This window comes from Simochromis diagramma, unplaced genomic scaffold (assembly GCF_900408965.1).
Source record: "Simochromis diagramma unplaced genomic scaffold, fSimDia1.1 OVJJ01000466.1, whole genome shotgun sequence".
Taxonomy (NCBI): Eukaryota; Metazoa; Chordata; class Actinopteri; order Cichliformes; family Cichlidae; genus Simochromis; species Simochromis diagramma.
The window spans coordinates 1243185-1258279 of NW_024387287.1; the positions used below are offsets into that span (position 1 = coordinate 1243185).

The following is a 15095-nucleotide window of genomic DNA, read 5'->3' on the forward strand; positions in this document are numbered from 1 at the left end:
CATGATTTTTCAGTTTTGAGTAACCTTACCTTTTTAAACCTCTGCCAGCTCACCACTTTGTAACATTTCAAGCTTTCATTGTACTTAAACAACTTGAATTACAATAGATAACAGGACAAATTGGGGTATTTTAAGACGTTTGACCATAACTTAAGCAAACAGCCTGTTTTGAAAGGAGTAGAAAGTTCAGATACCTGTTTAAAACTGTAGGGATTAAAAGCAAAACATTGTCAGAAAAAAATAAAAATAAAAAAAAAATACAGAAACCTGAAGTATTGGTATTTCATTACTGTATCGCTCTCATTTTTTTTTCCTACATGTATCATTCTCTTTTGCTTTCTACCATCTTTTTCTGCATCATTTGCCTCGAAATCTTGTCTGTAGTGTACAGTCGTAGTGTTTGCTGCCCAGAATACACACATTTGATTGGCTGAGTGGTATCATGTGGAATGACATGAAACTGGTCTGTGCCTTTCCTCAGCCACCAAATCACCACCATCAAGACTACGAAAGGAGCAAAACTGGTTTGAGAAACAGGAGAGTGACCCCAAACACACCAGCAAATCCACAACAGATTGTTGTAGTGGGGCCAAAATTGCTCTACAACAACGCAAGACAAACAGAAAACATTTCCTCCTAAAGCTGGATCTACAAGCTAATAAGTCAGAGGGTGTACTGGGTTTGTCACAGGACAGAAAGAACCCTGTGAAGAACTCTTACATTAAATTACAAGCAGTTTGTTTTCAACTCCAGCAGTAATTGACTCCTATTTGACCATATGAAGACTCCGCCCACTTCACAACAATGAAGAATGAACAAAATCATATCGCTCAGTTTTATTTCAGCCCATCTGAGCTGCTTAATTTGCAATTTTTTAAAATCTTGTTTCCATGATTCATTGGGTCCTATGTAGATCCTACAGTGAGTGCTCTACAGTGCAGTAACACTGGAATGAATAATGTTTCTCCGGATCTGTCATCACATTATGAAAAAGAACCTTAAACAAAAACTCTGTATTGTAAACAACATTTATTTAAATACACAAAATCAGATTAATTGCCATTTTAATCATCATCTTCTTCCTCCTCTTCATCCTGATTAATCTGGAAGTAGCGGAGCTCATAGCTCTCCTTGGTGTTGGCAACAACACGCAGCCAGTCACGGAGATTGTTCTTCTTCAGGTACTTCTTTGTCAGATACTTCAGGTATCTGGAAAAACAAGAGATGAATTCCATCATCAGTTGAATCCCCTTCAGGGAACAGCAGCACGGTGGGTGAGTGGGTGGGTTATGGATAGTAGAGATGGCACGATACCACTTTTTTTATGTCCGATACCGATATCATAAATTTGGATATCGGCCGATACCAATATGAATCCGATATAGTGTGTTTTTTAATCAATAAAACTGTTTTTTTAAATATCTTGCTGCATTTTGTATAAGTTCAAACTCTAAATGCTCAACCAGACCGCGGACAGGTCCCGCACGCCACAGCCGCTCTATCACGTGATGCATACTGCTCCGACGCGCTACGGTTATGAGCAGAGTTATGCCATGTCTCAAGTTTTGTGAGGTGATTTTTGATATTTAATGGATCGGATTACATTGTTTATTTCTCTCCGATATCCGATCTAGTAATTTAGGTCAGTATCGGACCGATACGGATACGTAATATCGGATCAGTCCATCTCTAATGGATAGCTTCCTGGTATATGGAATGTTACAAAAAGCTATGCAAACCTTGCTTTAACAATGCCATGAAAATAGCACATTTTTCCCCTCACAAACACAGAGTGGTGGTGTGGCGACATCTGAACTCATAACTGCCATTATACCTTTAAGAACTGAATCCTGTTCACCATGGGCCGTTTTCTCATCGATCATGATGATGATGAACTCCCTAAATATCCATTCCCTGACATCATCATTAATTGTTAAACTATTTGCCTACGTGGCAAATACATTTATCCATTTTTATTTTTTAAAAGACTCAACTTTTCTGGAATCCTCTATTAAATAAAAAATGACTAATAAGCTCACTAGCTGTGAAATTACACTTTCAATTAAACTACAGGTTCCAGTCTTCAGTTGTAATATCCCAGCTCACTTCACATGATGATTCTATTCAATAAAAACCCTGTGCAGCTTTGTTCTTGCACAGCAAGAGAGAAAGTTACATTTCATATAATATATTTGACACTTTATTAGACATAGTTTCATTATTATTATTTTTACATTTATTAGTCATTCAGGATTAAAGATGTGTGTCAGCTGTCGTTTGACACTGCTATGCCACCATATTGTTAATGTCTTAAAATGAAAATGTTAATGTTAGTATTTGTGAATGGCTGCAGCTGCATGAACCCTTCAGCACAGTGAAATCACCAATAGCAGTTTTTAGTAACGTCACATGATCTATATGAAGATGTTGAGTTAATTGGTCTTTACATTTGCTTCTGTTAGTAATGTGGTCTCGTCATCTTACTCAGAACTTTACATTAGGATCAAACAACACAGTGAGTGCCTGATACCTTTTGGAGAAGGGCACCTCAGAGGACACTGTAATCTTGCTCTTGCTTCTCTCAATGGAGACCACACCGCCACCAAGGTTCCCGGCCTTGCCGTTCACTTTAATGCGCTCCTGCAGAAACTGTTCCTGCAATTAACATGTGGTAAAAATGTTACTTTATGTCGACGGCTCTATTTATGCTCCACATGAGCAACAAGTTCACTGAAGAGTAACAAGCAAAGTTCTAATAAAACCAACAAATCTCTTTGGGTGAGTGAGTTTGTGGATTTTAAATGCATCAGGCCTTTTTGCTTAAATGAAGCTAACAGTAGTATGGATTGTTACGAGCTGTTTTCCAATTGTATGGCTGTGAGTTCGATGGCTACAGGACCCTGGTATTAAACTTGTCCCCAAGTAGATAATTACATATTCAAAAATCAGTCATTTCTGGGGTTATTCCTTCGGTGTTAATTCATTTTGACTTTTTTGTGCAGCACATTTGACTGTGTTACATGTAACTGCTTTAGAGTCCTGTGTTTCCAGCAAAGCCTTCAATGTTCAAACTAAACGTTCAAGTGTTTTTCCACCTCAAGTCAAAATAACGAGCACTATTTTTATTTAAGCAATAGATCTGCATTTCTTTATCCTAGGTACAGTTACTGGCATTATGAGAACGTTTGTCCTTGTGCACAGCTTTTAATCCACCACCCAGTTTGTTGATATTTGATGCAGCTATTCTGGTGGCGCGTACACCACATTGCCAAAAGTATTCACTCACCCACCCAAGTTGTTGAATTCAGGTGTTGACATCAAAATGCTTGTGAGCAATAACCAATAACTGCAGTTTAGAAAGCTAATTAGCACCTAGAAAGCTTCATCAATTGACAAGAGCCACACAGAGAGGAGACCTTTACCTCATTATCTGTTCAACGTGCAGAAACTTGGTTGGTACTTACCAATTTTCTTGTTGCTTAAAAGAGAAGAAAAAAAAAAACCCTACTCTTATTTGTTTTAGATATCATCTTAAACATGTAAAAACACTGTTTCTTGCCACTTGCCAGAAAAATTGCCACCACCTCAGCTTTGTAATACAGTGGGGCAAAAAAGTATTTAGTCAGCCACCGATTGTGCAAGTTCCCCCACCTAAAATGATGACAGAGGTCAGTAATTTGCACCAGAGGTACACTTCAACTGTGAGAGACAGAATGTGAAAAAAAAAAAAAAATCCATGAATTCACATGGTAGGATCTGTAAAGAATTTATTCTTAAATCAGGGTGGAAAATAAGTATTTGGTCAATAACAAAAATACAACTCAATACTTTGTAACATAACCTTTGTTGGCAATAACAGAGGTCAAACGTTTACTATAGGTCTTTACCAGGTTTGCACACACAGTAGCTGGTATTTTGGCCCATTCCTCCATGCAGATCTTCTCGAGAGCAGTGATGTTTTGGGGCTGTCGCCGAGCAACACGGACTTTCAACTCCCGCCACAGATTTTCTATGGGGTTGAGGTCTGGAGACTGGCTAGGCCACTCCAGGACTTTCAAATGCTTCTTACGGAGCCACTCCTTTGTTGCCCGGGCGGTGTGTTTTGGATCATTGTCATGTTGGAAGACCCAGCCTCGTTTCATCTTCAAAGTTCCCACTGATGGAAGGAGGTTTTGGCTCAAAATCTCACGATACATGGCCCCATTCATTCTGTCCTTGACACGGATCAGTCGTCCTGTCCCCTTGGCAGAAAAACAGCCCCATAGCATGATGTTTCCACCCCCATGCTTCACAGTAGGTATGGTGTTCTTGGGATGCAACTCAGTATTCTTCTTCCTCCAAACACGACGAGTTGAGTTTATACCAAAAAGTTCTACTTTGGTTTCATCTGACCACATGACATTCTCCCAATCCTCTGCTGTATCATCCATGTGCTCTCTGGCAAACTTCAGACGGGCCTGGACATGCACTGGCTTCAGCAGCGGAACACGTCTGGCACTGCAGGATTTGATTCCCTGCCGTTGTAGTGTGTTACTGATGGTGACCTTTGTTACTTTGGTCCCAGCTCTCTGCAGGTCATTCACCAGGTCCCCCCCGTGTGGTTCTGGGATCTTTGCTCACCGTTCTCATGATCATTTTGACCCCACGGGATGAGATCTTGCGTGGAGCCCCAGATCGAGGGAGATTATCAGTGGTCTTGTATGTCTTCCATTTTCTGATGATTGCTCCCACAGTTGATTTTTTCACACCAAGCTGCTTGCCTATTGTAGATTCACTCTTCCCAGTCTGGTGCAGGTCTACAATACTTTTCCTGGTGTCCTTCGAAAGCTCTTTGGTCTTGGCCATGGCGGAGTTTGGAGTCTGACTGTTTGAGGCTGTGGACAGGTGTCTTTTATACAGATGATGAGTTCAAACAGGTGCCATTCATACAGGTAACGAGTGGGGGACAGAAAAGCTTCTTACAGAAGACTTTACAGGTCTGTGAGAGCCAGAGATTTTCCTTGTTTGAGGTGACCAAATACTTATTTTCCACCCTAATTTACGAATAAATTCTTTACAAATCCTACCATGTGGATTCATGGATTTTTTTTTCACATTCTGTCTCTCACAGTTGAAGTGTACCTCTGGTGCAAATTACTGACCTCTGTCATCATTTTAAGTGGGGGAACTTGCACAATCGGTGGCTGACTAAATACTTTTTTGCCCCACTGTACATAACCACATTGGCCTTGTTAGTTTGTTCTTAACAACTCGTATAAGTATAACCAGTAACTAAGCATTTCACACTAAATTATAGTATCAGTAACTAGGTGCTGACAACTACCAGTACTGAGAAAATGCTAATGACATTCATCCTTAGTGTCATGTGGCCCTAAAGACATCTGTAGCAAGAAATGTTACAGACTGAAGAGAAGAAGAATAAATATAGTCCGAAGCTTAGGTGTGTGTAAAGGTGTGGTTTCCCGAGCTAATCCAAATGGAGGCTGAACTCAAAAAGGGTGTAGAGTGAACCAGATCTGGCTAGGAATGTCATCTCAAAGAGGCCCTGCAGCTTGTGCAGGACAGCCTTTAGTCTTAAATTGGTAATAAAATAACTCAGAAAAAGTTACAGCTTAAAACTTACAAAGTTGGCAGCATCCATGATGCCATCTTCGACAGGGTGCGTGCAGTCCAGTGTGAATTTTAGGACCTGTTTTTTCTTCTTACCACCTTTGCTGACATTCTGCTTCTTCTGCCAATGGAAGGACAAACATTTACTTCACTGCAAAGAACCTCTAGACTGTCCACTGCATTTATATGAACAAAATTTAGTAAAACACCCAACAACAACCAACTGTTAACATTCCAATGTATCAAAATGTTAATTTCCCGTTTGTGCAGTACATAGGTCCAAAGAGCGATTGGTAAAATCTGGTCACCATCACATTCAACTGATTAATTCAAAAATCCTGCAGTCTGAATTAACAGCGGATTTTGCTTTTACATACAGAGTTATATGTATTCAGCATAACAGTTTAATATACGTGATGATGCAACTGTACTTAGTTTCTAGCCAAAGCTCGACTTTAATTATAAGAACATTCAATGACAACATTAAGTATGCATAAGTGCTATTTTCGACTCTTTAATGTTTTGATAAGTACGACTAAAAGTAATTAAAACATCTCCATGAGTTGAGCTCTGCGTCAATCCCCCGACTAGTAACGTTCACGTCTCGGAGCGATTAACTAACAAACAGGTCAAACAAACAAACATAGCTCCGTAGATACTATCAGCCTCCAAAACCTTATCTGCGCACCTTATTAAACAAAGGTATCGTTATAGGGCTAGCAACGTGGTTAGCTCTGCGACGCTGCTAAGCTAACGTTAACTCACAGACAGCCATAGGCCACAAAAACTCAGCCGTGTAACCGAAAAAAACCCATCACAAACGGACCCAAACCCTGCATTTTAGTCCATGTAGATGCAACAAGCCAGTTTTTTCCAGATTTCATATAGGAAAAGATACAACTTCGATAGATTTTAGCACGACTTTTTACTTACAATAGGCGCCATGGTGAAGAAGCTATCAAAAAGGAAGAGCAAGCGGTGCGCATGCGCTACACATCATACGCCGAAAAATTGATGGAATTCGTTTTGTCCCAAAATCGCTTCATTTCCATTCATCCAATAAACTTTTTTTTTAAAACAGCAATGGATGTTCATAGAACCTCGCAATAGTTCCGGTATTCCTTATTAACTAGTTTGCACATTAACTGGTTAGATTTGTTTGTTTTCCACTCTCCGTGTTAAAAATGTTGCATCCGCAGATTCGTCATTTTCACGGAACCGTCTGATCGCTCCAACAAGATTAAAGACCTCCGCAAAATAAAGTCTCCATCTCCAGCTCGTTCAAATATATACAGGTATCGATATTATATTCAGATAACAATTAAATTATTTTAATTAAAAACAAAACAAAACCCAAAACACCTTCTGCCTGGTCCGTCTTTTTGTAACATAAACAACGAGTCGACATTTTCCTCACGACAACGATTAGTTTGACGGGCCCGCGGGTTTACCTGTCAGCTGTTAAACACCTGCTGCTGATACAGGAAACACGCCCACGTGACAGTGACGATTTAACGTGGACAGCTGCTGTTTAATGTAACGCAGGGGTGGGGAACTCCAGGCCACGAGGGCCGGTGTCCTGCAGGTTTTAGATGTGTCCTTGATCCAACACAGCTGAAATGGCTAAATGACCTCCTCAACATGTCTTGAAGTTCTCCAGAGGCCTGGTAACGAACTAATCATTTGATTCAAGTGTGGTGACCCAGGGTGAGATCTAAAACCTGCAGGACACCGGTCCTCGAGGCCTGAGGTTGACACCCCTGGTGACGTCATCCCATATTCTCCACAAAATAAACAACTGCAGCCCGTTTTCTCAGCGCAGAGCTGCTGGAGCCTGTTTCCCCTCAGAGTGACTGATCTGGGTTAAAAGTAACAAACGGGATTTAACGGGAGGGAGTGATGGACACTGGGCAGCAGATCAGTCAGCTTACAAACAGGAAACCGGGCTGAAATAATCTGTTTCCAGTAGTCTGATAAGTGCTCTTTATTTCAGCATGAGAAATGTCTATAAGTACGTTTTGAGCACTTTGAGCTGATCATCGTCTTAAAACAAAGATAAAACAAAAGCACATTTATTTTCTGAGGGGAGGGTAGTGAGCAATTCACTACAATTCACTACAACTCACTACGTTGATTCAATAGAATCACCTGATATTGACTAAACATTGTTTCAATGTCTCCTGGGGACTCTATGAATTAAATTCTCAGTGCCCCAAACAATAAAACATTACAAATACAATTACTCAGCACAAGATTCCCCATAACACCTGCCTTTTCATTTCCCCTGATTCATGATGCGCTGGTACCCAAGAAGGTGACCATTAGCCCCATCGTATCAACTCCATAGTGTTTGTTGAATCTCTATCAGATTGTGTGGCCTGCTATCTGAGTGACTGTCTTGCAAACTAGCCAATGATGAACTTGAGTCCGAGCATATCACCGATCTTAATGGTCTTGCGTCTTCAAACCACTCGACAGTTAACAGTATGGAAACCATTTCTGATAATAATCTTGCGCTGATGATCCATCTCTGATCTTTTTCCTTACTTTGACATGAAGCTCAGGAACAATAAATGTTATCCTGCTTTAGCTGGATCAATCGCACACTGCTGACACAGTCTCCACGCACAGCTTAGAGGGAACACTGGTTGGATGTATTCCTTTATGGATCTGTGTAGATTTTAACTGTAATACTGATCAATATATGCCTGCACTGTAGGTGAGTTTAAAAGAAAAACCCAAACCACATGACATTGATGGACAGATAAATGAAAATGACAACATTTCTGCCAACATAAGAGGTCAATAAGATGACACTTTAGTCGTGCACATGTAAGTATGTTTACGCACATTCACCCTGCAGTCAAAATCACATATTTTTCTTTACTCTTTGTCTGTATTGCATGGAGTATAAATACAACATACCTCATAAACATATAATTTGAACTTGCTCACCAACCTTCAACAAACGTTACAAAGTTTGCTAACATTTTCTAAAGTGTAGTTTTTCCCTCCTCTGCTGTTTTTAACCAATGGATCATTTTATTCACTTTCAGTCTAAAATAAAATTCTGCCCATTTGTCAGAAGATTCAGCTCATTCATACACATTATTATTGAGCATCTGTACTTTGGTCAAGAGCCTGCTGGCATCCAGCTGAAGGAAGATGTTCTGAAGTACTTCACAGCCGGCTTCAGTTGCTGAGGGTAAATGAGATTCAGTGTTCCTGAATCTGCACATGCAGAATCCATGTAAGAAACAATGCTTTGTCTGTGCTGGCATCGCCTCTCTCAACAGTGATGGTGAAGGTGCCACCGGGACAACTTGTTCCAGCTCCCTATTGAGATCATTTATAAAGGAGAGTGCAGCAAGCATATTTTGCACAATTATAAGTTACTCTCTGAAAAACAACATCATACTTCAAACACTGCTATGTGCATAAAGATATGAATATGTAGAACTTCTGTAACATTATTACCATTTGTAACATTAATATACACTTATTAAGCAGTTCATTAGGAAAACTGATGCAATGCAAGAATTGTCATAAATTTGTACTTTTACTAATATTTTATTTTTAGTCCTATTTTCATGTTTTCAGTGGGAGAAACGTTTCATCACCTCTCCAGTCAGGCAGAATTTCCTTATCTGGATGACTGAGCACGCCAGACTGTTTTTTACATCAGTATTGTGTTTACACATAATAATTTGCCCTTTTGTTACATTTTTTCATGCCATCAAAGTATTTTCATTGATAGTACTTGTTTTATCACAGCCATGTACAGCTGTGAGTGTTTGACAGCACTATGGTCTACAAAGATACATCTTTTTGTGAAATGAATAAAATAATTTTCCTCCATCACAAAAAGCATCTTTACTTCTCTGTTCAAAGCAGAGCTCCGTTTACAGAAACAGTATTTTAGCATCACTTCATTCGAGATTGACAGAAACAAAAAAGAAAAATGTTTTGGTTTACCTTTACACTGTTCAATGACCAACTGTGGTTAGGCCCAAAGGCTTCATTCGCCACAGCAGGTATGAGGAGGAAGAGGGGCGGATATCAGGGAAGCAGTGAGGAGAAACAGGGAGGACAGGACGTTCTGGCATAAATCACTTGTTTCTGTTTAAACCAAAATGATCAGGCTCTTTAAAAAATCTCTCTCTAAGCAGCTGTAGACATTTATAATAAGAGCCTGTCAGTGACAGAAAGAAGCACTTTTAATGATTAGACTTTTATCGGCTAACAGTTTCCATAATGAACAAACAGGTGCCTTTGTCACCATTGACAACTGCAGTAGTTTCACTTAAAACTGGATTAATTTCAAAATCTGTTGCTCTCATTTCTATAAGAGTCCTTTATACATCTGCTCATGCCAGCATCTCCACCAATAGCATTCACTCAGGCTTTTTTAGTCTTTCCTGTGGCATGAGACAGGCATCCCCATTATCCCCCCTATTGTTCACATAGAGCACCTGTCAGTCTTTCTGAGGTCCTCCTCTATTTTTAGCTGAATTTCCCAATTAGGCACAGAATTTAAGTTATTGCTTTGTGTTGATGATTTATTGCTGTATGTCCCGGATCCTGTTCTCTCCAAATCATTTATTTTATCTGCTTTTCACAGATTTGGTTCATTCTCTGATTATAGAGTGACCATCGCTAAAAGTTAATGCTAGCCTATCATCATTACTGCTCACACATTCTGATGTCCCTTTTTTAAATTAGGCCCCTCTGACTTTAAACATCAAGGATCAATGTAACATTAAATGCTGTTTTCTCTGCTAATTAAACAGGACCTCCAAAGATAGGGAAGCTTACTTCTTTCGCTTATTGGTAAAATCAGTGTGATTAAAATGACCATCTGAACAAATCCACATTTCAGTGATGTAAAATTCAGAGGCGGATTGTCACTTCCTAACTTCCTGTTCCATACTGGACAGCGCATATCCACAAAATCTCCTTTTGGTTCAGATCTTTGGACCTTCTATGGCTCAGTGTAGAGCCCCCGTCCTGTTTCTCATCCACTCTAAATGCTTTACTTCTCCTATTCCGTCCAACCTCTCTGGCTTCACAAAGAACCCTTAGTTCACTCCACACTGAAAATTTGGCATCAGTCTAGGAGGCATGTCAAATTTAACTCTCTAAGTATCTACGTTATCTCCTTTATTGAGGAATCATCTGTTTCAACCATTTTAGCATGATATAATAAGGGGCTGGCATGTTTTAATGATTTTTACAATGATGGTGTTTTCTGCAGCGTCACAGATCTCTCTCTCTCTCTCTCAGATCTCCGTCCTTCTGACCTGTTTCAGTGCTTTCAGATTAGACATTGTGCCAAAGTTTTATTCCCAGTTCTTCTCTCCACAGCAGTGGGAGGAGCTTATGAGCCAAGACCCTCTTCAAAAACCAATTATCTCTAAAGTTTATAATGAAATGTCATTTTTTGATTCCTCACCAGTTACTAAAGGCTGCTTGGGAACGTGAACTGGGTCTAAATTTGGGGGATGACTGGTGAGACAATGCTCTAAAAGAATCACACAGGTTCAGTCTGCGTTCAGCTTTCTCTCATACAGTCCTGCTCTCTAAAACCTGACTGTCACAGATCCATCCCAGTCTCACTGACTCTCTGGCTCATCACTTACTCACTTTTGGCAGAATTATTTCGATTTCATGGGACATGAAAAAAGGACATTTTCAGTGATCATTAAACCTTTCCCCCATGTTGCCATGTCCCAGTTGACCTCTAACCAATAAATATTTTAACGTTTACTTTCTTAACGGCAGGACGTTATCTTCTTCTTCACTGGAAGTCGACTAAAGCTCCCTCCAGCACTCAGCGGTTCAATGACACCATGTCTTTTCTAAAATCAGCGAAGCTCTTAAGATATTATGGTCCATTACAGTCCTGTAAGTGTAGGTCACTGGGAACTACAGCAGTCCTGTGTTTACTGGGAGTAACCTTCAAAGACCAAAAGAAAAAGCTGAAGCCTGCAGTGATATGATTCAAATGTGCTGCAGTGGAGAGCTGAGGGGCTACTGACAGTGTTTCACTGTTCTTTGCTGCCTTCTGTTGTTTCCTATTTATAGACTTCTCTCTTTTAATCCCTCTGTCACTCCTCCCACCATCCTCCTTGAATTTTGTGAGATAGGTCAAGAGCCTTTTTTTAGTTTCACAGTCCTCTCACAATAAAGGTAGAGGGAGTTATAACTGCCAGTCCTCGTGCTGTGTCTGAGTGTGCTCTTGTTTCAACTGCAGGATCAGATAAGCAGCCATGGATGATGTATATAAAGCAGCGGTGAGTACTGATATTGCCGAGTATGCTGTTATATTTCCTTCTATAACATGTCTTCTATGATATACATATTTATTGGACAATTACATAATTATATTATAAGACAGACTGTATAGTTGTTTTTTAACAACTGTCAGTGTCCTCCTGAAAATGTGAAGTTATGTTATTATTGTAAGCTTTGCGTTATTGGAGCTTTACAGTGAAATCCGAGTTCAGTCAGCCTTGTGTACCAGTGTGATATATTTGACCAACTTCACAATGCAGTGCAATGAAGAATTTTAGGAGAAAGTTCATAGAAAAGAAAAAGGGATTCATTTGAATATTTGCCCGAGGTCACCAAACTATATGTTGGAGTCAAGACGCTGGTCTGAAAATGGTTTGAAAATGTCACTTTTATATGTATAAATAAATGGTGCCTGACAAGAGAACAAAGAACAGCTGGACAGTTGAAGGGAAGAAGAGAAGTGACAGCTGCTGACTCCGTCAACTCAACTCCCATAAACAAGAATAGCAAGTGAAGAAATTAGTGTCACATTGCAGTCCATACTGAGAGCAGGAGTGAAGCTGCAGACGTGAACCTCTGCTGCTGCTGAGTGCCACAAACAATCACCAAATGAAAAACACAAGTCAGATGAATTTCATGTCAATTAAAATGTGATGTTTTCCTCCAGGTCGAGAACTTAACAGAGGAGCAAAAAAATGGTGAGGAAACGACTTCTTTTCATTGCTGTCTTTCTCTTTATTAGATGAAATGAAAAATGCTTTATTCATCCCACCTTTGAGAAAGAAGTTATAGAATTATAATTCAGTGTCATTTCTACAGCGCCAAATAACAACAACAGTCACCTCAAAGCACTTTATATTAATAATATGAATATGTTTTGTTTTCATTATTTTTTGTGTTCATTTTCTTTCAATTACAGATCCTGATTATTTTTCATGACAGGAGAAACCAATGAACCATTTCAGGCTTTTATTTTAAATACTTTTTGAGGGATTCATGATCATTGCCTCAGATTTCCATGTGTGAAAAAAGGCCTGAGATTGTGAAGTATCTGATATGTGAAGCTACGTTTTCAAGCAAGCATAAATAAATATTTTAGACAAATCAAAGATGGTTAAACAGAAAACAAACAAAATAAATAAAACTAAATTGATAAATTTGTGGTTGTTGGATTATTTCATTGTTTGACAATAAACCTCACACCATAGGAAAGCCTATTTCTTTCCCATAAATGGTGCCAGAATAAATAACAGTATTTTTCCAGTGTAAATATTTTATTTTGTTTTCTGTTTTCCATTGTGGATAAATTATAAGATTATAGGATTTGGATCTTTGTGTTTAAATGACAGCTTTTATCATAACAAAGGATAATCAGTGAATTCCTGTAATATTAGATGCTGTAAACAAGCCCTCGATAGAAACAGTTCAAAGTTAGTTTTGTCTTCACAGATGTTATATTTTCAGCATCAGTCTGGTCTGCATCGGCTGTTTGTTGTTGTGTGCAACGTTAACAACAATCTCAGTAACAACAATGATTTGTTTTTTCAGAGTTCAAAGCTGCGTTTGATATCTTCATTCAGGATGCAGAGGACGGCTGCATCAGTACCAAGGAGTTAGGAAAGGTGATGAGAATGCTGGGACAGAATCCCACTCCTGAAGAGTTACAGGAGATGATTGACGAGGTGGATGAAGATGGTATGTCAGTATTAGTATGTTGCCATCAGGAACATGTTTATTTCATGACATGGTTTGCATATTTAAAAAAATTAAAAGGTGAAAAAGACATTATAGTCCTGATTTATTTATTTGCTGTATTTTCACAGGAAGTGGGACGGTAGATTTTGATGAGTTCTTGGTTATGATGGTCCGCTGCATGAAGGAGGAGAGCAAAGGAAAATCTGAGGAGGAGTTGGCTGAACTTTTTCGCATGTTTGATAAGTAGGTCTCTTTTGCGTTTTTTGTTCACACGCAGCCAGAATACAAAGAAAATAACACCAGCCTGATACCAGACAAATCTTTGCTGACTGCCAGTAGGAGATTGAGGGATGTTTTGAATATTATTGCGTATGTAAAGTACACATACAGTAAAAATCTTAATGCCAAAAGAGCTCAGCGAGTATTCCACGTAGGATTGATGAGTGTATTTTTATGTGAAGGAATGGAGATGGATACATAGACTTAGAAGAGCTGAAGTCCATGCTGGAGTCCACTGGAGAGGCCATCACTGAAGATGACATCGAAGAGTTGATGAAGGATGGAGACAAAAACAATGATGGCAAAATTGATTATGATGGTATGGGAAGCAGTTTATTTGCAATTAAAATGTGCACAAAACAGCTGACTCCTGACAACATAAGGAGAACATTCTCATCACGTTCACAAACCATTTCACGGAGAATGATTACAGAGTCACTGAGCTCTTTATTGTGGCTGACAAAGTGCATAAAGTAACAAAAATCAGAAACTGAGTTCAAAAGGCAACTAAACAAAATCCAAAGGAGTAACTGTGAAAATGATATTTATGGACTTTGATTTTAAAACCCATAGATTTTAAATCAAACAGTGTTGTGTAGAAAAGTTCAAAATAACATTGTTTCCTCCATTGCACCCAGTCATGGATAGTTAGTAATGAATAGCTTTGCTGATGTGACTGATGTACTGACCTGTTCGTTGTCTCTGATAGAGTTCCTGGAGTTCATGAAAGGTGTTGAATAAAGGATTCTGCCGGAGGCTTCACATCTTCTATCTTCTACATGCGTTGGCAACATCATCGAAGGCCTTCTTGAAGATATCTTCACCGGTTTTTCTAATACTGTACCTTCAAGGCCTTAACAGCTTTTCCAGGAGATTTCATTGAATAAAATATTTTTTCTGAATAAAAATACTTAGATGTTTGTTTTGTCTGTCATAAAATTTTGCGTAAATTAGCTTAACTGAAAGTGAATTAGTATTATTTCTATGGTGCTTAACTGAGCTGCACAGTCGTGTTATAGTTTCAATGGGACACTGGACTCCAGCGCAGGACACGAGGCAGGAATAAAAGTTAGAGTGGCTTTTCCAAGGCTCCACAGAAAGAAACTTGGCAGGTAATTCCAAGTTTTCCACTCGCTTCCCTCCTTGGTACATGAGGCTATGCACAAAGGAGATGACAGCAAAGACAAGCCACAAGAAACAAAACATGGAATTCAACA

General features: G+C 39.2%; 2 protein-coding genes across 2 annotated transcripts; one reads left to right on the forward strand and one right to left on the reverse strand.

Annotated features, from left to right (window-relative positions):
* Positions 1 to 821: 821 nt before the first annotated feature.
* LOC120716246 (60S ribosomal protein L22) lies at positions 822 to 6671 on the reverse strand. The gene is made up of 4 exons (XM_040003701.1): positions 6544 to 6671; positions 5624 to 5731; positions 2531 to 2655; positions 822 to 1209 (listed from the first exon to the last, which is right to left on the reverse strand). The coding sequence occupies exons 1-4, from the start codon at positions 6553 to 6555 to the stop codon at positions 1065 to 1067; spliced, it is 390 nt and encodes a 129-aa protein (XP_039859635.1). The 5' UTR covers positions 6556 to 6671; the 3' UTR covers positions 822 to 1064.
* Positions 6672 to 11774: 5103 nt separating this feature from the next.
* On the forward strand, positions 11775 to 14798 carry LOC120716245 (troponin C, slow skeletal and cardiac muscles-like). Its single transcript, XM_040003700.1, has 6 exons — positions 11775 to 11903; positions 12572 to 12602; positions 13453 to 13599; positions 13728 to 13842; positions 14061 to 14197; positions 14588 to 14798. The coding sequence occupies exons 1-6, from the start codon at positions 11880 to 11882 to the stop codon at positions 14617 to 14619; spliced, it is 486 nt and encodes a 161-aa protein (XP_039859634.1). The 5' UTR covers positions 11775 to 11879; the 3' UTR covers positions 14620 to 14798.
* Positions 14799 to 15095: the final 297 nt, after the last annotated feature.